At 55.5% G+C, this 26308-nt stretch overlaps 1 protein-coding gene across 7 annotated transcripts in view; it reads right to left on the minus strand.

Moving 5' to 3' along the window:
• Positions 1–2891: 2891 nt before the first annotated feature.
• THAP4 (THAP domain containing 4) overlaps positions 2892–26308 on the minus strand; it is a 33659-nt gene continuing 10242 nt past the window's right edge. For 5 of the 7 annotated variants that reach the window (XM_043462232.1, XM_043462229.1, XM_043462233.1 and 2 more), the window contains exons 3-6: positions 16859–17018; positions 15677–15786; positions 14939–15042; positions 2892–3130 (exon numbers count right to left, since the gene is read on the minus strand). In XM_043462232.1, the coding sequence (XP_043318167.1) occupies positions 3011–3130; positions 14939–15042; positions 15677–15786; positions 16859–17018 (494 nt within the window). In that variant the 3' untranslated portion in view covers positions 2892–3010. Of the gene's footprint in view, positions 3131–14938; positions 15043–15343; positions 15540–15649; positions 15787–16858; positions 17019–23090; positions 23225–26308 lie in introns of those variants that run through there. The other 2 variants (XM_043462236.1, XM_043462231.1) reach the window with 2 other exon arrangements.

Here is a 26308-nt window from a genome sequence, read left to right on the forward strand (position 1 = left end):
CGTGAGGTCCAGTGGGCAGCCGTCCAGGAGAAAACTCCGTCAGCCGGTCACCAGCACCACGGTCTTCAGCCTCTAGGATGCTGACAAGTAAATTCCTATTGCTTAAAAGCCAGTCAGTCTGTGGTATTCCTGTTAAAGCAGTCTGACGGGACCAAGTCAGAAAGTTGTTACCGAGACGTACATGTGGAAGTGGCTTTGGAACTCAGTGGTTGGAAGAGTTTGAAGACGGATGCTAGAAAGCATCCAGTGCTGTGAATGGACGGTTGGGGTGATACTGGGGACCCGGGAAGAGAGGAGAGCTGTGCAGGAAGCCTCAGCCTTCTTAGAGAATACCCGCGTGGCCTGAGCAGAACGTGGGGACGAACATGGATGTGCTGACCTGAAACAATACAACAGCCGACTTTTTATCAACAAAGTGGGTTTATTCAGGAGCAGCAAAGCATTGCGTCTCAGGTCAGAAGCTGTGGTGAACCACAGGCAAGCCCAGGGAAGAGGAGAGGAAGCTCTTTTATGGGAGACAGAGGTCAGAGGGGCTGCTGTGAGGAGTCCACTGGGGCAAGCGGGCCTGAGCGTGGAGGCTTCTCATTGGCTGGGCTGTTGCCGGGCAGGGAGAAACTCTTCCTCCTGCTTCTGGCTGGAGGCCAGGTTGGTCCCCTTGTGTGGTGACATCCAGTGGGGCTAGCTGGGAGCGCCCCCTTGGGGCCTGCCCACTCAACATTTTTTTAAATTAACACAGTGTTTTGGCCATGCTGTGCAACTTGTGTGATTTTAGTTTCCTGCCCAGGGATTGGCCCCCGGCCCTGGGCAGTGACAGCACAGTCCTAACCATTGCACCGCTAGGGAATTCCCTCCCGGCTCCAGCTTAGCAAGGCTTCCGTTCACTAACTTGGACAGGTGTAAAGGCCAGTCTGATGAGATCTGATGGAAACGGGAACGTCTGTCAACACAGAGCTTGGCTGCACTGTGTCCTAGGCTGCAGGAAGCGCTCGTGAACAGTGACCCGGGTGTCCGGCTGGGGGTCTCCAAGCAAAGTGCAAGTGCCTTGTTTCCCTCGGACACTCAGAGCCCAAGGTGTGAAGGCAGAGCTGTCAGCCAGGAAGAACCAGACCTGAAGTTTGGAAAACCCTCCGCCTACTGACCTTGAGAGTAGTAAGAAAGCTGGTCCAGATAGGTCACACTGTGGCCCGACTTGATAAGGAGGCTGGTACTTGTCAGCAACAAGCAAGTCCCCCAAGCGGCAGGCTGACAGGCAGCCACCTAAACCGAAGTCAGGGCCCGACGTCCAGACTATGGAGAAATGATTCCCAAGGCGTGTCAGAGATTGTGTGGTGGGGTGTCCGTGCACCTGTGCCTGCCCACCATGGTCCTGTGGACGGCAGAGGGGGCTGCCCCCCGAGGGGGTGTCTGGTGCCCACAAGGCACCGTCTCTGCCAGCGTGCAGGACACAACAGCCCTGGGGCCTTGCTGGTTGCTGTTGTGTTGCTAAGTTGTGTCCGACTCTGCGACCCCGCGGACGGCCTTGCTACCTTCCCTGGACCCTGAAGGATGGGGCCGCCTGGAGCCTCAGGTTCACGACCTCGGCAGAGCCCCACCAGGGGGACCCCAGATGGGGAGGGCTCGGGGAGAGCAGGACTCCGTGAAGGGAGGGGGAGCTGCTCTGGCCCAGCTGTGGGGCAGGACCAGTGCAGAGCCTGGAGGACAGGCCTGGGCCACAGGGGTCCCCCTGGAGCCCCAACTTCTTGGATTCGCTCGGGCCCCATCACCCTCCTTTCCTGTTTCGCCTCGTGGAGGGGCACGGTCCGTCCTGTTCGCCCCACGCCGTCGCCTGTCAGGGGCGCGCGGCGTGTCTGGCTGCAGGGGTGCACAGCTGGACGGACGCTGCCTCGGGACAAACCACGCCTCGTGCCCCTGTAGACCTCATCTCCCCGGGGAGTCCAGCGCGGCCGGGGTCCTCACTCAGGCCGGCCCCTCCTCGCACCCCCAGCCCCCTACGATGCCTGTGTGCCCAGCCGTGTGACTGTGCTGTGGCTGCAGCCCGGACCCCTGCCCTTGAGCACAGCCGCCCTCACCCTGTGTCTACTTAGGCTCCCGGTGAAACCAGCTGTGCCCCCGGCCCCTCCAAGAGGGCAAAACAGGGAGGAGGGCGTGACAGAGACCGTGTCACTGAGAAGAAGAGAAATGCTCTTGCACACAGGCTGAGGCGTTTGAGACAAATGGCACTGTGTGGAATTCACTGTGAGATGCTTCAGCCACGAGAAGGGAGAGCACATGAACCACGGGTGTGGGGCCCGCGCTGGCGGGCGCGGGGCGAGGGCTGAGGGTCAGTGTGTGTGTGGAAAATCCCACTGTAAGCAAAGGAACAAATGAAGGTGTGTATTACCGAGACTCAGGTCACACTCACCTAACGATGTTTACACTCACAGCCACCCTCATGCCATGGGAACACCCTCTGTCCATTAGGAAATGGGGTCCTTATGTGCTCGGCTCTTAAAAATAATCTGTCTTCAGCTTACTGCTGACTATTGAAGACTCGTAAGTATTTTGGTGGTGGTTTAGCTGCTAAGTTATGTCTGACTCTTGTGATCCCATGGACTGTAGGCCACCAGCTCCTCCGTCCATGGGATTTTCCAGGCAAGAATACTGGAGTGAGTTGCCATTTCCACTTCCAGGGGATCTTTCAGACCCAGGAATTGAACCCAGGTCTCCTGCATCGCAGGCGGATTCTTTACTGACTGAGCCACGAGGGAAGCATCTTATCAAAACTGCAGGAAGAAATGATATAATGTCACCCCTTTTAAAGTTTTTAGGGAAGAGACTCTGAAAACAAATAATCACCAGCAGATGAAAGAAATGCAGTTTACGCAAGTGATAATATTGGAAATGCTCCCCCATAAAAATAAAGGCCTTTTATTTGGTTTCTCTGTGCCATTACAAGAGGCGTGGCCGCACCCTCGCACCCAGGGTGACCGCCTGCGGCGTGGCGTCCCCAGGCAGGCAGCGCCACCCGGGGTCACGGCGTCACCTTCTTGTACGTGACGTGCAGATGCTGAGTCAGGGGCTGCGTAGTGGTTGCCATGGAGACTGTCTGTTCAAGTTTGCCTTCGGAATTCAGCCTGAATTTTCGGGTAATCTGAGCAGAAGAAAACAAACACTTTGGTTTTTTATCGCCCAACGATTCCACAAGGGCTGCCGGGCCAGCACAGGCCACGCGCTCCTGCAGCAGCCGCAACACTCACCTCAGCGGTCAGAGGCCCGCGAGCCGGGCAGTGCCCCTGCCAGGGGGCAACACACCCTTGGCTGGCAGCCCCGACGGGCGTCCTGACCCCCGGCCTGCGCCCTCTCCCTCCCCCTAGCTGCCCTGGGAGGCGGGAGGCGAGCAGGGGCACTGTCCTGCTGTCTGGCCACAGGCTGACCCCAGGGTGTCCTTTCTACTCCTCCTGCTTTCTCTCCACAGCCGGCACGGAAGCTGGAGGAGGGACCCCGCTCCACCAGTGCCAGGTCTCCAACAAGAACACAGACCCAAGGCAACCAAGCCCTGGAAAGGAACCCACTCGCCACCAAGCTCTGTTAACAGTGGGCTTCCCAGGTGGCGCTAGTGGTGAAGAACCTGCCTGCTGATGCAGGAGGCGGAAAGACCTTTAACAGAGAGAGAGCACCTCCAGCTGTTGTTACCTGGTGCCCCAAGTGGGGCTGCGGGCCCCCGAGCGTCAGAACAGGTGTGCTGACCAGGCCAGACAACCGCTTTTCACTCACCAGCCCTCCGCAGAGGAAAGAGCAAAGCCAGATTTCAGAGAGTCCATTTAAAGGCCTCAGAGAACCAGCTGGGCTGAAAGGCCAGTCTCAGGGAGAAGGCATGCGCGGAGGCTGCCTGGGGAGCAGGGGGGCCCCAAGCCCTGGGGCTGCGCAGCACGGGTTGGGGCCCCCGCAAGGCTGCACCCCAGAGTCAGAGTTACCCAGAAACACATGGGCGGGTCCAGCTTCCAAGGAGCTCCCTCTCTGGTGAGCAGGGGCTGCCCTTCCTGGCCCAACCTCAAGAAGCAGAGATCTGCCAGCTGCGGGAGGTAACGTCAAGGAAAGCCTCACGTCACCCACTGTTCCCATACACGAGTCTGCAATTCAGGAAAGTCACAGAAGGGATGGAACCAGAGAAGAACGGAGGGACATCCTCAAAGCCATGAAAATGACCGTCCCCCTGTTCTGGCTGCAAAACACCCTTCAAAGATGACGGCAAAACAGACATTTTCAGACAAAAGTCCAGACAATTCATCACCAGGAGGACCCCCATCTTCCTTACAGAAAATACTAGAGGAAGTTCTTCAGGTTTTAAAGAGAGATGCATGGAACACCGTGGAACCCTGTGACACACGGTCAGACCCTGTGTGGTCTCGTGTGTGCGAGGGCAGCAGGGGCGGTGGTGGAGGCCACGTGGTCAGGGTCCAGGCCTAGCCCCCTTCAGGCTGCTGGAGACGCAGGGGCTCAGGCCTGACCCACACCTGCGGCCTCGGAATCGCCCCCCTGCGCCCAGGACCACACCTGCACCATGGTCTGCACGGCACCGGCACCGTCACCGTCCTCCCACAGCCCGCCAGTGTCCCCGTCCCCGGGCCCTCCCACGGCCCGCCAGTGTCCCCGTCCCCGGGCCCTCCCACGGCCCGCCAGTGTCCCCGTCCCGGGCCCTCCCACGGCCCGCCAGTGTCCCCGTCCCGGGCCCTCCCACGGCCCGCCAGTGTCCCCGTTCCTGGGCCCTCCCACGGCCCGCCAGTGTCCCCGTTCCCGGGCCCTCCCACGGCCCGCCAGTGTCCATTGTCCCTGAGGAGGGCTGCCCACCCGGGAGCGCACTTGGGGCTCTGCTTACGTGGCCTGCCACCAAGCAGGTCTGCAGGGATCACCTGCTCGGCTCCTCTGGGCTTTGTGGCCGCTTGGATGAAATTTCTTGTGCTGTTTTCCTCTTCAAATGAAAGTTCTTTGAAAGAATCCACAGTGGGGCCAAGTTGTACATAACATCTCTCATGCCCCATGGCCAGTGCTGGGCTCACCAACAGAGACGGGTGGTTACCCCAGGTTTCTGCTTAGGGTGAGGATCACTCTGAGCTGCAGACTGACCTCCTTCAAACAAGGCAGGGCTGGAAGCAGCTGTTTGCCTCTGCAGCCTCAAAGCGGAGCTTGTTCGGGCTCCGGGGTGCTCAGAGCCATGGGGGCCTCCTTCTGGAGAGAAGCCTGCCCAGCTGGGAGCTCAACTCCGCTGGCAGACAGCGGGTCAGGAGGCCCAGGAGCCCTAGAGGCGCAGGAAGAGTCACCGCGACGTGGATGCGCATGCTCCTGTCAGCCAAGCGAGTGTGGCCTCCATAGCACAGACCCTGAGACATGACTGCGAAGGCCAGTCTGACGCTGGAACTCCTCCTTTAACGCCTTCTCAGAGTGGGCTTCTCTTCTTCCTGTTATGTCTTGTCCACACAAAGGCTTTAGCATAGTCAATGAAGCAGAACTAGATACTTTTCTGGAATTCCTTTGCTTTCTCTTTGATCCAACAGATGTTGGCAATCTGATCTCTGGTTCCTCTATCTTTTCTAAATCCAGCTTGTACATCTGGAAGTTCTTGGTTCACGTATTGTTGAAGCCTAGCTTCAAGGATTTTGAGCATTACTTTGCTAGCGTGTGAAATGAGCACAATTGTGCAGTAGTTTGAGCATTCTTTGGCATTGCCCTTCTTAGGGACTGGAATGAAAATTGACCTTTTCCAGTCCTGTGGTCACTGCTGAGTTTTCCAAATTTGCTGGCATATTGGGTGCAGCACTTTCACAGCATCATCTTTTAGGATTTAAAATAGCTCAGATGGAATTCCATCACCTCAACTAGCTTTGTTCATAGTGATGCTTCCTAAGGCTCACTTGACTTCGTGTTCCAGGATGTCTGGCTCCACGTGAGTGATCACACCGTTGTGGTTATCTGGGTCATTAAGATCTTTTTTTGTACAGTTCTTCTGTGTATTCTTGCCACCTCTTCTTAATCTCTTCTGCTTCTGTTAGGTCCTTATCATTTCTGTCCTTTATTGTGCCCATCTTTGCATGAAATGTTCCCTTGGTATCACTAATCTTCTTGAAGAGATCTCTGGTCTTTTGAATTCTATTGTTTTCCTCTATTTCTTTGCATTGTTCACTTAAGGCTTTCTTATCACTCCTTGCTATCCTTTGAAACTCTACATTCAGATGGGTGCATCTTTCCCTTTCTCCTTTGCCTTTAACTTCTCTTCTTTTCTCAGCTATTTGTAAGGCAGGTCAAGAAGAACAGGTAGAACCAGACATGAAACAATGGACTGGTTCAAAAAGGGGTATGACAAGACTGTATACTGTCGTCCTGCTTATTTAACATCATGCGAAATGCTGGGCTGAATGAGTCACAAGCTGGAGTCAAGAATGCCAGGAGAAATAACAACCTCAGATATGCAGATAATACCACCCTAATTGCAGAAAGTGAAGAGGAACTAAAGAGCCTCTTGATGAGGGTGAAAGAGGAGAGTAAACAAGCTGGCTTAAACTTGACATTCAAAAAACTAAGATCATGGCATCCAGTCCTATCACTTCATGGGAAATAGATGGAGAAAAAGTAGAAACAGTGACAGACTTCATTTTCTTGGGCTCCAAAGTCACTGTGGATGGTGACTGCAACCACAAAATTAAAAGATACTTACTCCTTGGAAGAAAGGCTATGACAAACCTAGACAGCGTATTAAAAAGCTTTGCCAACAAAGGTCCATCTAGTCAAAGCTATGGTTTTTCCAGTGGTCATGTACAGATGTGAGAGTTGGAGCGTAAAGAAGGCTGAGAGTCAAAGAATTGATGCTTTTGAACTGTGGTGTTGGAGAACACTCTTCAGAGTCCCTTGGACTGTAAGGAGATCCAAACAGTCCATCCTGAAGGAGATCAGTCCTGGGTGTTCATTGGAAGGACTGATGCTGAAGCTGAAGCTCCAATACTTTGGCCGCCTGATGGGAAGAGCCGACTCACTGGAAAAGACCCTGGAGCTGGGAGGGACTGGGGGCAGGAGGAGAAGGGGGCGGCAGAGGATGAGATGTTGGGATGGCCTCACTGACTCAGTGGGCATGGTTTGAGCATGCTCTGGGAGACAGTGCATGACAGGGAAGCCTGCCCTGCTGCAGTGCGTGGGGTTGCAAGGAGCTGGATATGACTTCGTGACTGAATGACACCAGTGTCTTATCTAGTAAGGAAAAATGTGGAGAAGGACAGGCCAGGAGAGAGCAGGGTATATCTGACTTTATTCCAGGTCCTAAAATAAACCAGGAAGCCACCCCACACGAGGGGTGAGGCCTGAGTGAGGGGCGGAGCCATGCGTATCATACAGCCGGCTGCCGGAGGACTCCCGCCAGCCTCCAGCGTCCCTCTCACTGGGGAGCCCCGACACCTGCTCCTTCCCCGGCTCTGCCCCTGCTCTACTGAGCTGAAACTGACATGTGACACCGTACGGGTCAAGTTTAAGGGTGATCACTTGACACATGTGTGTACAGCTCAGTGTTTACCACAATACAGTTAGTTAACACATCTTTCCTGGGTGTGGTGAGATTGTTTAAGGCCCACTCTCCTAGCAAACTTCACGCATGCAATGGAGCCCTGTTACCTGCCGCGCTGTGCTGTCCACAGCACACCCAGAGCCGGTTCACCTCCCACCTGGAAGCTCACACCGACAGCCACGCCGGTGCACTTCTCCCACCTTCTTGTCTGTTTCTGCGAGTTTCCTTTTTTAAATTTCACATATAAATGAAATCAGGAAGCACCTGTCTTGACATGTCACTTAATACGATACCCTCAAGGTTTATGTGTCTTGCTCCAAATGGGAGAACGTCCTTCTTTTCCATGGCTACGTCACAGTGCTCTACGGTGTGTGGGTGACACAACGCAGCTTGTCATCCGCTCGCCTGTGGATGCAGAGGCGTCTCCGCATCTTGGCCTCAGGTGGGCTCCCGACCTGGTGAAGGTGTGCCCTTAGGCAGGCTGGGTGAGCAGAAATCTGTTTTACAGCTCTTGGAGACAACTCACAATTGTAACCACCCCCTGCCCCAAGGCTGACAGGACAGGAGAGCCCTGGAGGGGAGTGCTGAGAAGAAGGCCCGGAAACAGAGAGGTGAGAAACAGCAGGCTGCAGAGAGGAGAAATTCCGGCGATGGAGTGACGGAGGGGAAACGGGAAGAGATGCGGCGCAACGCTGAGATGCGCCGGCTGTGCCCCCAGAGCTGCGAAGGGAACAGTCACAGCACAGCAGGAGACCCCTGAAGAAACGGCAGTGGGGGCCCACGCCTGGTGAGACACGGCACAGGCGTGCAGGCCTGGGCTCCGACGGCAGACAGTCAGGCCTCCACTAAAGTGACTTCTGGAGGGTTAGCAGGCTGGGACGCTCAGAAGTAACAGCACCGACGGGAAATCAGGAAGCGACCGCACATGGTGGGAGGCTCAGGAGAGACCCAGGCAGTCCTGAGGCTCACCCTGTGGGTGCCTCGTCAGCACAGACGCCGACGCTTACGAGAGGGAGAGACCCAGGCAGACCTGAGGCTCACCCTGTGGGCGCCTTGTCAGCACACACGCCGACCCTTCGAGAGGCCCAGAGAGCCGACGGGACCCGCAACGCACCCAGCAAGCCCCGGGGAGAGGGGCTCTCGTCTCCAGAGTCACCACACAAGCAGCCCCACAGGCCCAGTGTTCAGAAACAACACAATCGCAGGGCACATGAAGAAACAGGGAGGTACGGCCCATTTGAAGGGGAAATAACCACAGAAACTGCTCGACAAACACACACCAGAATCTCAAAGATGCTCCAAGAACTAAAGGAAGACGTGGAGAAGCTCAAGAAAGTAGCGTATGAACAAAATTAAAACACTGATAAAGAGACAGAAAACGAAACCAAGAAAAAGTTTTGAGGCTGGAGAGTGCGATAACATGAAAAGTTCACCCAAGGGGCCTGGAGGCAGTCGAGCAGGCATACGCACCAGCAGACGTGAAGAAGGGACAGGGGTGGCTCTGGAGGAGCAGAGAGAAGGCAGGCCGAGGAAGGACGCGGCGGACTGATCTGTCTGCCTTGGAGGTGCTGCACGTCTCACAAACCGAAGGCCTGTGGTGACCGCACGCCGTCTTCCCAAACACGTTCGCTCACTTTGGTCTACGCTTTCCCTTCTGGCATTTCTCACATCTCAAACTTCTTCATCACTATTATACTTGCTGTGGTATCTGTGACCAGTGATCTCTGATGTCACAGCTCTGACTTGCTGAAGGCTCAGATGGTGTCACTGTCAGCAGTAAGGTATACATATACATTCAGACATCATACTGTCGCACACTTAATAGAATAACTATGCGCACTGGGAAAGCAGAAATTCTGTGTGCCTTGCTTTACCGCGACACTGGCTTTCCTGAGGCCGTCGGTGCTCAGCTGCCGCCTCTCCAAGCTGGGCCTATGAACAGAAACTTGCAGAGAGCTCAGGGGGCCCTACCAGGAGGAACTCGGACACATACGGACACACGTTACAATCAAATTTAAAGCCCAAACCAGAGAATCTCGAAAGAAGCAAGAGAAAAGCGACTTGTTAGAGAAACAGCATCCTCACGCACACTGTCGGCAGACGCTCGTCAGAAACCCTGGGGGCCAGAAGGCAGTGAGCTGATACAGGCAAAGTCCTGAAAGAGGGCGCTGTCACGCGAGAACCCTGTGTTCAGTACAACTGTCCTTCAAAGGGAGGCGGGAATCAGGACGTCCTCAGATCACGACCTGAGGGGCTTCTCCCCCAGCAGATGGCCCTGCGAGAAACGCCACACGCGGTCCTGCAGGTGAAATGCGAGGACAGCAGACGCAGCCTGGAGAGACACAGCTGTCTGTAGAGGGAAACATGTGGCGAGGTACGGAAGCTCAGCCACCGCAGCAACTTCAGATCAGTTACGGCGTGTCACACGCGATCCCACTGCAACCACAGAGAAAACATCCACAAAATACACACAAAAGGAAAAGGGAAGGGAATTGAAACATTTCAACACAGAAAATCAACCGGACACAAAAGGCAGTATGCAGGAAATGAAGGACAAAAAGGCCGTAAAGCATATTAGAAAAAAATGGCACAATGACAGAAGTCCCTCCGTTATCAGTAATTATTTTAAATGTAAACGGTTAAACTCTCCAATCAAAAGGCAGAGACTGGAAGAATGGATAAAAGCATGCAGTCTACAAGAGACCAGCATTAGATCCAAAGACACAAAGAGGCTTAAAGTGAAATGATGGGAAAAAACATTTCACACAAACAGTCATGAAGAGACAGCAAGAGCGGCTATACTAGTATCAGACAAAACAGACAAGACAGGTTACAAGAGACAAAGACAGTCCGTATTAATAAAGGGCTCAAGCAGCGGGAAGGTATGAGGAGCGCAAAGTGACGGAACTAAAGGCAGACACAGGCAGGGGTGGCAGCACCACTCTGAAGCATGGACAAAACCACCAGAGAGGGCACAGGGCCCCGGCCGACAGGGACACGCAGCCCCCGTGTGCACGTGGGCGCTTCTCCAGGACACACTGTGAAAAGCGGAACTCGGGCGCTCCGTCGTGTCCGACTCTGCGACCCTGTGGAGTGTAGCCCGCCAGGTTCCTCTGTCCGTGGGATTCTCCAGGCAAGAATGCTGGAGAGGGTAGCTATGCCCTTCTCCAGGGGATCGTCCCCACCCAGGGACTGAACCTGGGTGTCCTGCATTGCAGGCAGACTCGTTACCATCTGAGCCAGCAGGGAAGCTCCAGGACACACCACATGTTTAGCTAAAAATAAAGCCTCAATAAGTTTAAAATGACAGACATCACATCACACAAAGTATCTTTTCCAATTACAATGGGATAAAATTAGAAATCAATAAAAGGGAAACTAGAAAAATAACAACTCTGGAAATTAAGTAACACTCAAAAGAACCAGTGGGTCAAAGAAGAAATCAAAGAAGGGAAATCAGAACATACTTCAGATGATTGAAGAGAAAACCACAACATATCAATACTTATAGGATGCAGCAAAAGCAGTGCCAAACGGGAAATTTATACCTAAAATGCTTCATTTTTAAAACGAAGAAAAATCTCCAGTCAGGGATCTCACTTTACAACTTAAGGGACTAGAAACATAAGAAGAAACGAAGACCCACAGCTAACAGGAGGAAGGAGATAATACAGATAGGAGCAGAGGTAAGTAAAGTGGAGAACAGAAAAATAACTGAGCGAAAGCTGGCTCTTCACAAAGATCAGTGATGCGGACACAGCTTGAGCTCAATGGACAAAGAAAAACAAATGAAAGACTCAAACTGCTAAACTCAAAGATTACACTGGGAACACTGCTACCAAGTTTATAGAAACTAGGGTTATAAAAGAGCAGTAAGGACAAACCAGAAACCCTAAACGAAATGCACAAACCCCTAAAAACACAAAACCTACCAAGACTGAATCATGAAGAAACAGAAAAATCTTAACAGACCTGTAACCTATACGGAGACTGAACAGTAATACAAATCTGATACCAAAGCAGAGCCCTAGGTCTGACGATCTCACAGTGCAATGTTAGCCACCTAAACATGTCGAGGACTGACACCAGGGCGTGCCTAGAGGCCAGCGGCTAAAGCCCCCGCGCCCCCAGTGCAGGGGCCTGGGCTCAGTCCCTGGTCAGGGAAGCGGACCCCGCACGCTGCAAGCGACACCCAAGATCCCCCATGCCACAGCTACCTAACTCATTCTATGAGGCCAGAACTGCCCTAATATCAAAGCCAGACACAGACAACAAGCCAACTACAAACCAACATCCCTTACGCACACTGAGACAAAAATCCTCGACAAAATAAGCAAGTCAAATTCAGCAGAGTATTAAAAGGATTATACCCCATGACCAAGTGTGACTTATTCCTGGAATGCAAGCAAGGATGTGTCCAAATATGAAAATCAATCAGTATGATATGTCACACAAATAGAGCAAAGGAGAAAAACCACATGATCATCTTAACTGATGCAGAAAAAGTATCTGACAACATTGAATACCTCCATGATAAAAGGCTGCACATGAAAGGTCCACAGGGAACACTGTGCTCCCTGTGAAGGCTGAATGCTTTTCCTGGGGACCAAGAGCAAGGCACGGACGCCCAGGCCCGCCTTCTCTACGCTGCCGCACAGCTCTGGAGTCCAGCCAGAGCAACGAGCAAGAGACATGCTGGAACGGAAGAAGCAGAGCTATTTATGCAGAGGGTCCTAAGGCTTCCACACACAGAACTATTAGCTCGTGAGTGAATTTGGCAAATAACAGGATATAGTCAACACAAAAATCAGCTGCATTTCTGTAGGTTAACAGTGAACAGCCCAAAAAGTAAATTAAGAAAACAATTCTATCTCTAATAGCATTAAAGAAAATTCAGGGATTAACCAAGGAGGTCAAAGACATGTGTACATAATATTCCAGAAAGAAATGAAAGACGACACAAATAATTGGAAACACATTCTATATTCATGAATTGGAAGACGATATAATTAATAATAAATACTAAAAAAAAAAATACTAACCAAAGAGACCTACAGAGTTAAGAAAATTCAAATAAAAATGCAAATGATTGGTTTATAGAAATAGAAAGACCTATCCTAAAATTCATATGTAAATTCAAGTGACTCTTAACAGGCAAAAATGATTCTGAAAAAGAAGAACAAAGCTGGAGGACACTCGTTCTGATTTCAGAACTTACCCACTGAGTGAGAGGAATCAGAACAGAGAGACGCTGGCGTACAGACAGACGGAGACCTGTGGAATAGTCTCGAGAGCCCAGAAATAAACCCTTGCACACACTGTCAAATGAGTTTCAATCGGGTTGCCAAGACCATACCATGGGAAAAGGACAGTCTTTTCAACAAATGGTGCTGAAAAACTGGATGTCCCCATGTAGAAGAATGAAACCATACCCTTACGTAACAGTAACACAACAAACACCCTCAAAATAAATCACAGCCTCGAAAAGCTAAATCTGTAAAACTCTTAGATGAAACCACAGGACAGGTTTAATGGCCTTGGATTTGGCACTGATTTCCTGGGTGCCAATTTATAGCCAATGAAGAAAAAACAAACTGTCATTGATGAAAATTAATCAGGATCATCAGCCAGATGGAAACCAAAACTCCCTGAGATGCCAGCTCGCATCCACGAGGAAGGGTGACAGCAGGAAACAGCGAATGTTGACGAGGATGTGGAGCGACTGGGACCGCTGTGCGGTGTTGATGGGAATGTAAAACGGTGCAGGCAAAGTGGGAAAGTGTACAGCGGGGCCTTGAGACATCACAGACAGGATCAGCCACGTGGCCGCACAACTCCCCCTCCAGGCACACAGCCCAGAGAACTGGTGAGCAGGGTCTTGCACGGATAACTGCACACCAGCAGGGCAGCAGAGCGTCCAGGCCGAGATCCACACACACGGCGAGGCTTCTCAGTAAAGCTGCCTAGATACTGTAATGAGATAAGGCTAATCTTTTTAAAAAACGGTGCTGGGACAACTGGAAAAAAAATGAAAGCATCTTGACCCCTACCTCATAAAATACAAAAATATAAATTCCCAAATCAAAACCTTAACATAAAAGAGAACACCGTAAAAAAAAAAAAAAAAAGAGAACACCGTAAAAATTCTTGAAGAAAATGCTGGTGCAAGTCTGTGCCTGTGTTAGGCAAAAATGTTAAGATGCCACAAGAAGCACTACCTGTGAGAGGAATGTCTGGGAACAAAACTTCATCAAAAGTAATACATTTTGTTAAAGAAATGAAACGACAAGCCTCAAGTTGAGAACACAGTCTTAACGCATCTACCTCATGAAAGACGTGCGTCTAGAATATACAGCATACTGTTACTGCTCGAAGGTAAGGCACACAGCCCACTGGAGAAAAAGGAAAAGGATCTGAATGCTCACGTCAGGAAACAAAAAATTCAAGTCGCAAATGAGCCCGCGGACTGAATGAGCCACATTGTCACCAGGACATGTAATTAACACACAAGGGAACGGAAGGCCACTCGGCAGCCAGCAGCACAGCCTCTGCTTGCGGCCGGGCCTGGGCGGGGGCAGCGGCCTCTGTGCGGCAGTGTCCGTGGGGACCAGCTACAGGGCACTCGGGATTCACCCCGGGACCGTGGAGGCCTCCGTGACGGACGCTGCAGGATCCACTGGGACACACGCAGCAAGGTCCAAACCCCCTGCCGGCATCCCCGTGCTGCCGTGCTCGGCCACCTCGGGGGGGGCGGTCTCTGGCACCCACCACGTGGCCACAGGTCTGAGAAAGGCAGGCAGTCCACAGGCGCAAACGAAAGCTATAAAAGCACCAGGAAACGAAAGGAAATTTCATCATCTTGGAGCAGAAAACACGTTCCTCACCAAGACCCCAAACTCAGGCAGCGTGAGGGAAAGACCCTGAGGGGCCACTGCAGAGAGAGGCAGGCGTGCAGCCTGTGCGCACAGCACACCAGACCTCGGGCTGACGCGAGACCCGCACAGCGAAGGACAGAGCGTCCACGGGGCATGAAAGCCCACCACGGACCAACACGAGACGGGCCGCGCAGAGACAGGCGCGGCTCCGAACGCCGAGTATCAGAGCGGGACACGAGCGCGAGAACGCCCCCTCAGGCATTAGCTAGAGTTCACAACAGAAACGGGACGCCACCTTTCATTTATCCGACTAAAAAGCCCAGAAATCCCGAAAACACATTGTGCTGGCTGAGGAGCAGGAGACCAGGTCCCCAGCAATGCTGGTGGGGACGGGACTGTTCAAGACACCTGACCGCACACAGCAGGGGTGGTGATCACACCGCAGTGTGTGAGTGTGAGGAGAGGGGAGCCCGGGACGGCCCAGCCCTGGGGCTGGGGGAGGCCAGCTCCAGTCGGACCCATGGGCCCAGTGGCTCACCTGCTCCACGTGGGGCTCCTTGGCAAAGGAGATCCTGGCGATGGAGTGGGACGCAATGCACAGCTCCTGCCCATTCACCTCGCCTTCCTCCACCTCCACGATGCCTGCAAGGGAACACGTCAGCCCCACGCCAGCCGCCCGCCTCTGCGGCCCAGGGCTCACCACATCTGAACACCACAGGCACTGAGGCAGCCACAGCCCCTTGCAGGACCCCTAGGCATCAGGAGGGAAGACACCGCTCCTCTCACGGCCGAGGCCGGTGACCTCTGGGGTGATCTTGCTCTCCCGCTCCCAGGAGATCTGACGGGGGGACGTGCGGCCAAGAGGAGGGGACCCCCCTGACTGCCCCCCCCCCCTTTCCAGGCTGCCAACACCTGGGGCAGCGTGGCTGGCCCTGCTGGTCTACCAGCTTCAGGAAGCGAGCGCTCACTTGAGCCAATGAGCGAAGTACAGGTGACGCAGGCAGGGTCTGAACTCATGGACCTGGTGAACTACTTTAGAATGAACTCCTCTGGGGGGCAAAGCCAACTTCCAGACAGAACTTTCACTCCCGGTTGAGGTCCCCCCGGAGGCCCACCAGCACGGGAAACACGGGGCTCGCACAGACGTGAGTGGGATCGCTGACAGGAACCGGCCCGTTCCCGCAGAGGAGCTCCTGCAGCCCCGCCCCCCGCCCCGGGAAGGTGCCCACGGGGCCCTGGCAGGGCACGCGTGCAGGCGGCCCGGGGAGGCACGCACCTGTGTTCTGGGCGCTGACGAAGGCCACCTTGTTGGTGTCGGGCTCCAGGCGGATGAAGCCGCACTCCCTGTGCATGGGCTTGTGCGTGTCCGGGTGGAAGGCGTTGAACCTGGACCAGGAATCGACAGGTGGGGCCCCAGGCACCCAGTGCCCAGCAGAGCACGCGCAGACGTGGTGGACCACCCTCCTCACCCAGTGACCGTGAAGCACCACACAGGGTCGACACGTGAAGGACACAGCAGAGACCCGGGGAGCACGGGGATGGCCGCCCCGTCCGCTCGTCTCCTCTGCCGCTGCGGGGCCTGCCCGGGACCCTGCTCTCCGTCATGCAGGGCGTGCACCCCAGGCCCGTCAGCACCTCCCACACTCCTCGGTCTAAGCCCCCCACCAACACCGTCAAGCCCATCCCTTCGGCGCTGCCTTCCCACCGCTGAGCTAGCATCCTGCTCAGGGGCGCACCGGTTCCTCTGTGAGACACAAGCGGGCAGTCCGCGACTCATCACCCTGCCTCCCCTGCAGGCCCACGGTGGGGGCGCGGCGCCGGCTCATGACTCACAGCCCGCGGGCTCAGCAGCGCCGGGAGGGAACCCAGTGCTGACAGCATGTGACAGGCGGGGGGCCCGGCACACACAGCCTCCTGCGACCACAACCCCTCACGAAAAATGCATCTACTGCCTACACAAGCACTATTGCACTGACCAAAACACCTGTTTTTCACTCTCTCCACTTTTCTTTAACGGCAGTCACTGAATGACCAGCATTAAGAGGAAATTAATGAATGCTAATCGTAAATTCCTCTAAAGGGCTGTGACTTGTGGTTCTGTTTTACACAACCCAGCATTTCTACCTTTTGGTTCATATGCAGGCTATTCTTTCTCCTCACCCTTGCAGTCAAGAATAAAATGAAAAGGTACGAGATAGTACAGCCTCAGCTACCCCCACCCTGTGCCCCCCACCCAGGCGCCCTGCTCTGAGTGGCAGGAAGCCCGGTCTGAGACCTGTGATTCCCCCGCCTCTCTGCGGAAAGCCAGGCCCAATCTCTAGAAATCCTGGGGTGGCTGACTTCCACAGGGCACCGTGGATGCCTCCCATCTGCATTAACAAGCTGAGACTGCTCAGTGTCTCTGGCCTGGCCCGGGGTGGGCACTCGTCCTGTGGGGCGGGGCGTGGCGGGCACTCACGAGAAGTTGAGCATGGGCTGGCCCACGTGCGAGATGTGCGCCTCCTCCAGGTACCGGAAGGGCTGCAGCGTCGGGAAGGTCCCAGCTCCCGGCGGCTCTGACAGCCAGGTGCCCAGCATCCAGGACAGCGGCTCTACCACGGGGCTCATCCTGGGGGGCTCTGCGGACAAAGAGGGGCGTGAGCGGCTGCTGCCAGCTGTCCTGGGCAGCTTAGCGTGGACTGCACACCATGTACCTGGCAGGCCCGGGTCATCACAGATTGACCTGCAGGGCCTGACCTTGCCCGCGGCCAGCATGAGCCTCAATCTCCTCTCTCGGCAGGGAGAAGAAGGCCGCGCTGTCGGCGGGCCCCGTCCTGCTGGACCAGCTCCGGAGCCCGCAGCTCCTGGGACACAGAGGACGGCCTGGCGGTGGGGGGAGGCCCGGGGCCCAGGGCCTCAGAGGAGGTTGAAAAGGCAGCGTCACCAGCCCCTGGGCTGGTCAGGGTGCCTCCGCACGGCAGCCTGGTGCTGCGGATGAAGGCAGGGGGAGACCGTGGGCAGCATGACAGGGGGCTCTGGGCCGGGAGGGCGCACCCTGCCCGCCAGGCGGGGCCCACGGCGGCAGCACTGGACGGAGACTGCTACCCGTGGGCACCAAAGGGCCCTGCCACTGAGGGCGAGGGCGACGGCAGGCCTCGCGGGCAGGGGGCAGGTGGGCACCGGGACCGCAGAGGAGGGTGGGTGTGCAGACCAGTCTGCCGGGCGCCCAGGCCCCACGGTCAGCGTGCAGGTGCTGCTGAGCGGCTTTCCAGAAACTGGCCCGCGGGACCCCCGAGACCACGGGAAGGCGGGGCTGGGCCAGCACGGCCCACTGGGCAAGGGCGACAGGAGGGCTGACTCCCGGCCCGCCAGCTTCCCGCTCCTGGCCACGCCTCAGACCGAGCGTCTCCAGGCAGACAGCACACACGACGCTGAGTGGGAGGGGAGGCGAGGCGGGGATCACCGAGCTGGCGCAGGAGCCACGCTGCTTTTCTGCTGCAGCACGAGGCCTGTGGGGTCCTAGCCCCCCATCAGGGGTCGAACCTGGGCCCCAGCAGTGGGAGCACGGACCCCAGGGAAGTCCTGAGGCTAGCTACCGAATGGCCACTTCTGTCGACAAGCCCCAAACACCAGCACAAAGGAACCGGCTTCTCAAGCGTACACACCACGGGGATGCCCAGGCTTCTGGAAGCACCTTGGCTCCTGAGATCACACGGCCTGCGACTGCAGGTGGAATGCAGTCTGGGAGAACGACCCGGGGAAAGCTCAAAGGGCTCTGGAGGTGGAGAAGCGACTCCCTCGACTGAGAATGCTGGGGACGGAGCGCAGGGGGGGCCGTGCTCGAGGACCGGCGGGTGGAGGACGGGGTGTGCACCTCTGACTTCTGAGATCCCCGAGGCAACAATGGGCGGCCGGGGGGTGGGGGCACACACTCCTTCCTCCTCCGGCCTGGCTGTCTCTCCCAGGACTCCCTTTCCAAATCGCCCGTGGAAAGTCAGGGCTGAGGACGGTGACTCTGGAGCCGACTGACACGCTCTCACATTTAGACAGCAAGGAAAACCGAGATCGGGACTTCAGGAACAACCTCCAGCAGAAGGAAAGACCAGGAGCTTCGGACTTGGCGGTCTTGGGCCGGCAGACCCTGCTGCTCTGATTACTCCGTTCACTCCTCCGCGACGCGGCTGATGCTCGTCCACGGACGGGAACCCAGCAGCAAGCTGATGGGAGACGCGCACACATGCCGGGAGTGAGCACACGGGGTGGCGTCTCAGGGACAGAAGGTGTAACACGAGGTACTGGCCGGGCAGGCTGGGCGGGCAGGAACAGGCAGCCGGTGTGGCTGGGAAAGGCTGGCTGGCTGGAAGAGCGTTCGCGCCCCCGGAAAGGCCCTGGCCTCCCGTCTGAGCAGAGCCCTGAGGCCTGGCGGAAGGGCTGAGGCCCCCCGCTGCAGGAAGCAGCTGGAGGAGGACGGCCCCGCGGCAGCAACGGAGGCGGCTGGAAGGGCAGGAAACCAAGGCCGGCAGCCCTCCTGCCCTAGAACCTGCCCCAGAGAGACGGAAACACAGCCCCCCGAGGCCTGAACACACCGCTCGCCCGGAACACCCCGAATGCCCTCCCGTGTCAGGAGGCCGACAGAACATGCAGACACGGTGTGACTTGGCCTCAGAGAGAAGGGAAGCGCCGACAAGAGGCTCCACAAGGATGGCCTGGAAAATGTGCCTGGGAGGAGGGCCAGACCCACGCGGCACACGACTGGTCTGCAGGGCATGCCTGACGGCCAGGGCGGCCACACAGGGCAGCTCCCCACAGCCTGCCTCCCTGGACCCCGAGCCCATGAAACACAGCTGCTCCCAAGATGCACTCCCAGAGCAAGACCCCACGTGGGATTTCAAGACCTCACCCCAAAATACAGAACTTCACCCACCCCAGCATTTTGAAGTACTGGTGGCTACATGTCCAAACAATGTTTCATACAGTATTGAGTTAAACAGTTTATCAAAGCTAACTTCACTCGTTTCCCTTTACCTTTTTGACCCATTTAGTAGAAAATTTAAAATCAGGTGGGAACTCACACCATGTTCCCGTTGATAGCACTGGAAAGGAGCATTCAACACTCAGGGGACGAGTCCCGTCAATACTGCTGAGAGGTCACCGCTAGTCTTCACTGAAAGATGCCGCGCGGTGCCGGCAGAGCAGCTGCAGGAAGCCCCGCGCGCGTCCCAGGAGACAGGCATGAGCACCAGGCTCTGCACGTGCGGGAGGAGCGTCTGCCAGGGAGCGGGGCGGGCCCGCCGGTCCCCGAGTGCGCCCCAGCCTCCAGGGTGCCCGACCGAGGACAGATCACGCAGGGAAGACTCACTTGAAAAACAGACGAGCAGGTGCACCGTAAGAGGGTAACACAGAACACCAGACACACCTGGGGCCACGTGTCAGAAGAAAGCGCTGTTTAGGTGGACTCTCAAAGCAAGACCCTCAATGCCGGCTGTAAACAAGAGATGCAGCTGACGTAATCTGGAAAGGCGTCAGAAGGTGGGGCCAAGGCAGGCAGTTGGGGTCAGGCGTCAGGACCCGACATCAGGCAGAAGGCGGGCCAAGCCCAGCGCACTCTCGCAGACGAGGAGCGGCCCCGCAGCAGGCGAGGGCATGGTCACTGGGGAGGCGTCTGTGGACATTCAGGCCCCAGATGCGGCAGCAGCATTTATAAAGCAGAAACGGCTGAAGATGCTCAGAGGGTCACAGAAACTAAAGGAAATCTCTATACCTGTTCTCTCCATGTCCAAGCAAACAATATTCAAATAATGAAATAGAAATAACTATATATAGAATATAAGTAATGAGGTGACTCTGTTGGACATACACTGAACTTGTAGTTTGAAACAAGAGAATACTCCTTCAAGTTACTCTGAAAGACCCATGAAGAGTGACTTTAAACTGGTCACAGAGCACTTCTAACTTCCAAAAACTAGAGAGTTCTCTTCCCTGTCCAATCACAACACAACGAGACTAAAAATTAAAACGGTACGGATGTTCTTTAAAACAAGTCATGAGAGAGACGCCAGACACGCCACGCCTCCACTCGCTGGAACCGTCCAGAACAGGCACGTGGATCCGGCAGGGGTGCTGAGGGCACAAGAGAACGGGGTGCTGGCTCGCCCGCACACTGCTCTGTCTCACTCCCGTAACCGCCGTGGTAAAACTGTCTGCAGTGAGACGTCCGTGACGCAGACGAGCCTCAGAGAGAGCAGACGCCGCTTCCCGGCCCTCTGCCCACGTCACAGCAGGACAGGGCCGCCCCGGGTCCCTGCGGGGACCGCTGCCCTGCAGGCAGAGCTGGTGTTTTAAGGAGACAGAAACGCTGACTGGGGGGTAACACACCCTGACTCCTAAAGACGTGCTCAAATTAAAACAAGAGCACACTGCGGCGCGGCGCACCCCCTCGCCCCGGCTTTGGCCCTGACACGGGGTGGGGGGGGGGGCCTCCTTTGCCTCTCACCCCCTCCCTCTTCCAGCCAGAGCCTGAGGCAGCTGGTACCACAGAGCCCGTGTCCTGAACCAACGGCTTCCACGGCATCGAGGGAAACTGCAGCTGCCGTGGCCGGGTTTCCAAGCGAGCAGGGTCGGGTGTTGAGATGCAGAGGGAGCTGCTCCGGATGCAGAGACGCTGCCCGCCCAAAGCAGGACAGGCTGGCAGCCCCTCGCAAAGTGAGCCCACCAGCCTGCGAAGCGCAGCAGGAACCAGCCACGAGACCTGCTGGGGCGCGGGGAAGAACACGGCTGAGGCAGGTCCGTGGAGGCGCAGGGCTGCGGAGCCGCTGAGGTCTGCCTGCTTAGATTCTCCGCCGTCCCAGGGGCCCAGGGACTCACTGGAACCCCAGCACCTGGATGGTGGAGGACGTGAAGCAAAGGCGGATCAAAGATGCCCCTGAGGGGTCCCCACTGTAGCCTCTTTTGCTCAGAGGCAAGAGAAGATGTTTGCATAAGCGACTCCAACAGAGTGCGGGGACTGTCCTGGGACAGAGGTAAGCTGGGAGCAGCCAGGTGGAGAGGCACCCACGGCGTGTCCCCTGAAAACAGGTCTCCCACAGACGGGTGGGGGGAGGTGGGGCGGCTTCAGGATGGCTTGGCGCATCCCGTGTATCGGGCACTTTCTCTCTGCTGTTACTACGTCAGCTCCACCTTAGTCCCCAGGCACTAGATCCGAGAGGCTGGCGGCTCCTGCTCTAAAGGGACAGGACCCCAGCTGCTCCCGAACGGGGAGGGCACACATGGGGGCAGCTGGTCCACAAGGGAGGGCCCAGATGGTCCCGGGAGACTTGGGCTGGGGGCCTGGGGCTGGCCCGGACTGTGCTGTCTACACCCGCAGTGTTGTGGGACACGGTGACAGGGTGTCTGGAGGTCCACTAACACCGGTCCTGCCCCCCGCCCCCTGCTCCGTGACCACAGCCCTGGGCTGGGTCTACACAAAGGCTGGCCACCCACCCGGCGCAGGGCTTGGTGGGGCTCAGGCAGGGAAGAAGCTGGGAGCGCAAACCACAGCCAGGGCAAGAGGAGGGACTGACTGGCTCCGGGGGTGGGGGACAGGGAGGTGGCCAAGGGGACTGGGGGCGGAGGCCAGGAGCCCAAAGTCGCCCAAACCAGAGCACGGGAAGCGAGGCTGCAGACCGGTGCAGGTTATGGAGGTGGCGGCGAGCCCCAGGGATCACGCCATCCTGGGATGGTGCGGCCGCAGGAGCCACTGTGGACACGGCCCCCAGGACAGGCCAGAAGCACCGGAGGGGGCGCTCAGCCACTCACTGGACCCTGGACGGGGCGGGGGCACTTCGGGAAGAGTGGACTGGGGGACTGCTGAGGGCAGGAGCCCCGCCTCCAAGAGACTCAACCGCGTGTGCCGTGCATGGGCCGGCAGGCAGGAGCGCACACAAGGCCGCAGGACCCCCGCCCAGAAACTGGCTGCCGAGCAGAGCGCCACCCTGAGCAGTGGAAAGGGAGGCACGTGCCTTCTGGGCGGAGCGCGAGGAGAAGGGCTGAGCCGGGAGCTGTGTGCGGTGGGAGCAGAAAGGGAGAAGAAGCGCGCTGTGAGCAGTCAGGAGACTCTTGGTGCCGTCTGAGCGCACGCTTACAACCACAGGCTCCTATGTCCAGCCCTGCTCTGAGAGACACTTCAGACCCAGTCCTCTCGGCTTGCCGTCACGTGCTCTTAGCTGCAATGAATTTAATGCGGGCAAGAACAACACGGGGGGTGGGCAGGTCCCGCGGGCTGGTCGCCCGCCCTGCCCCTGCTGGAACTGCGGTCAGCCCTTGGCCACGGTCCCGTTCCGTGTTTTCACTCAAGTGTTGCAGAGCAGAAAGACCACCATGAGGCTTCTAAAATCCGAATGCCCTGTGACACGAGCCCACACGTATGCCAGCGCCATCCGATGACACCCTGAAGATCTGTGTATGCCACTCTATGTAAATTACACTTCACTAGAGAAACGAATATAAAACAAATTTAAAAGTCAAACAAAGGAAAAGTATGATAAATAGGGATCTGGCTACTTGCCATTTTCAACCTCTCCAAGTAAATCAGACAGGCTTTCCTATGCATTGTTTCCCTGATTTCACTTTTCTTTTATTAAGATCTCAACCAATATGCAAAAACAAAAATTTAAATTTTCTCCAAGAAATTTAAATTTTCATTTTTGGACCTAGGACAGTGAAAGCAGGCTTACCCATCCCTAAGTTTTCTACACTCCAGAAACCGCCAAGGTTCTTCAAGGTTGTTTTCTGCCAACACACGGGGAAATGTCTGCACCTGGCTGCTAACAGCCCACAGGAAGTGACTGCCAAGCCTGCAGGATGCATTCTGGGAATTGTAGTTCCACAACACAGGGGCCTCCTCAGGGCAAAGTGGAACAAAGGGAGACGACTGGAGATGAACAAACTTCAGAGCTGGGAGGAGCTGTGGAGGCTGAGGCGATCCGTGAGAGTCAGCCAGGCCAGAGGGGCCGAGCGCCTGGGCAGACTGAGGAGCGGGCCCGCTCGTCTGAGCGGCACCGCCGGCCAGTGGGGACGGACCGGTGCAGCAAGGCGGGCTCGCGCGGCCGGCGGGCAGGAGAGCGGTTTCTGGCACACACGCTCTGGAAACGCCTGCCCGCTGCCTTCTGTGTCTCCCGGCACACGTGTCAGCATAGGGGCCCACGGCCCCCAGGGCGGGAAATAAGCAGACCCACCCACTGGGACCTAGGGACAGACGCCTGTGAGGTGCTGCCCACCCCTTTATCGCCTTGCGAGACGCCAGTGTCCTCCGCGGGGGCAAAGGCAGGTGGAGAGCCTCGGCGGCCCGGCCAGCACTGGCTGTGCCAGGCGGAGGGCCCCATGCAGCACGGGTGGTCTGGCTGGCTCCCGCTGGACAGGCACCCAGGGGAAGCCGCTGCTTTAGAATAAGGGCGAGGCCCTCGCTTCATCACCCAGGAGATGGAAAGGCCCCCAGGCACACCTGGGAACACAGGATATGTCAGAAAATAGAGCATGTTTTCCATAAAATACAGAAGACATAATAATGAGGGGCCAAATTATTACTACTTGCAGATAAACGCTACCATTGATTATCTAGTTAATCCCAGTCTCAACTGAGAAACTATTAGAACTCATAAGACAACCTGTCAAGGTGGCCATTAGTAAAACCAGCAGTCTTCCTGCCCGTCAGCAACAACCAAATTACACAGAGGAGGGGCCCCACCTTCCACTCGAACAAGGAGCTTAGAAGTCACAGCTCCTGTCTCTGCAAGAAACACACGGCACTGACAATCAATGACTTTTCCTGGATGTATCGGAGAAACCTGGTCAGATGTCTCCCCCAGACCTGGAGAAACCTGTGGATGGGACCACTGACGTCCGCTCGCCTGGAGCTCTTTGGGCCGGCGGGAGCCCCGGGACGCCTGGCCGAGTGCACGCGGATGAGACTGAGCACCTCCCGGGGCTGCGGTCCCAGGGGCCCCACAGTGTCCTGGGGTTCATCCCCAGGAACCACCAGGTTCTCACCAGAGAAAGAAAAGAAAAGAAAGGAAAAGAAACCACCTGAGTCCCTGGCCGCAAGCCCTGAGAGGTTCTCCAAAACAAAGGCCTGTGCTGCAGTGAGAAGACTTCACCATCTCAGGAGGTGGGGAGGCCCCTCCCCACCCTGGCCCCTGGCCTTCTGGTCTCACCAAGGAGGGGAAAGGAGGGGAAGAAATACTTGTCGAGGTCACAACCCGGGAAACACAAGCCACTAAAAGGCTGAAATTTAATCAGACTATAAAATGCTTCCCCTCCCCCAGACCACTCCTCAGGGCTCAAGCATAATAACAGGATTACAGGGGAAAATGCCCCAAGGTACAGACTCTATGAAAAGAGTCTTTAGAGAAACCCAGAGTCAAGGAGGAGGCAACAAACAAGGACAAGAGAGGAACCTGAAGCACTGACGTGTGCAGCTGCAGGGGGAGACCCGGGACCAGCCCTGGTCAGGTTACCACCACACTTCAAGCCAAGCACCGGCCCACTTCACGTTTCATGAGGACGCCATGTCCGCCTTTCTACAAAAACCACAGGCAGGGTGAAAGGCAAGAGAGAAGAGTCTGAAGAGACACAGCAGAAATTCTGGAATTCTCAGATTTGGATCTGAAGTAACTGTGATTAACACGCTAAGGATTCTAATGGGAAAAGCAAACACATAACGTAAGAAGAGAGGAAATGTGGACAAAGAGTGAAAAATACTGATGGCAGGGCTGAGGAAAGAGGGACTCTGAGTATCTGTCCGTAAGAACTTCCCCTACTGAAAAGCAGAGAGGAAAGACAGGGAAAACAGAAAACAGAGTATCAAGCAAATTTGTGACAATAAAAAGTGATACATATACATGATGAGAATACAGGAGAAGGGAGAAGGAACAGAAAGAAATATGTGACGGAAAAACAGCTGAGAATTTTTCAAAGTTAACAATAAACCCCAAACTGCAGATCCAGGAAACTCAGAGAACACCAAACACAGCAAATACCAGAATATCTACACCTTGGCAAATCACACTCAGCTGCAGAGAACCAGGGACAAGGGGAGTGCTGAAAGAGGCCGGAGGGGGGAAAACCTTATCTCCAGAGTAAAAACCAGAGAATTACAACAAACTTCTCCTTAGAAAACATGCAAGCAGGAAAAGTGTAGAGTCCTACATTCAGTGAAACGATCCCTCAAAAGTAAAGAAGAAATAAAGACTTTTCAAACAAAAACTGAGCAAATTTACTGCCAGCAGACATGACCTGCATGAAATGTTAAACGTTCTGCAGAGAGAAGGAAAATGATACAGGTCAGAAAATCTGAATCTAAATAAAAAAAAGAGCACTGGAGAAGGAAAAAATAAAGGTAACACTAAAATGCTTCTTTTTCTTAACCGACACAGTAGACAAAGTTTGTTCAAATTTTTGGCAGAAACAGGGTGAGTATAGCATTAAGTGAAACAAATGACAGCCAGTTCATGAGGGATGAGAGGGAGGAACCGGGACCCGCTGTTAAAGGTGCCTGCACGACCATGAAGCAGTACCGCCGTCTGAAAGTGGACACAGATTAGCTGTAAATGGACAGTGTGAACTTGTGGAGGACTACTGAAAAGAAGTAGAGAGAGAGAGAGAGAGAGAAAAGTCACTCAGCCGTGTCCGACTCTTTGCGACCCCATGGGCTGTAGCCTAACCAGGCTCCTCCGTCCATGGGATTTTCCAGGCAAGAGTACTGGAGTGGGTTGCCATTTCCTTCTCCAGGCGATCTTCCCGACCCAGGGATCGAACCCGGGTCTCCCGCACTCCAGGCAGACTCGTTACCATCTGAGCCACCAGGGAAGCCCTTAAAAAAAGAAGTATAACTGATATGCTAAGAAAGGAGAGAAAGTGAAATCAAGTTAAATGCTCAAATGAAACCAAAGAAGGC

This window comes from Cervus canadensis, chromosome 2, assembly GCF_019320065.1.
Source record: "Cervus canadensis isolate Bull #8, Minnesota chromosome 2, ASM1932006v1, whole genome shotgun sequence".
NCBI classification, from domain to species: domain Eukaryota; kingdom Metazoa; phylum Chordata; class Mammalia; order Artiodactyla; family Cervidae; genus Cervus; species Cervus canadensis.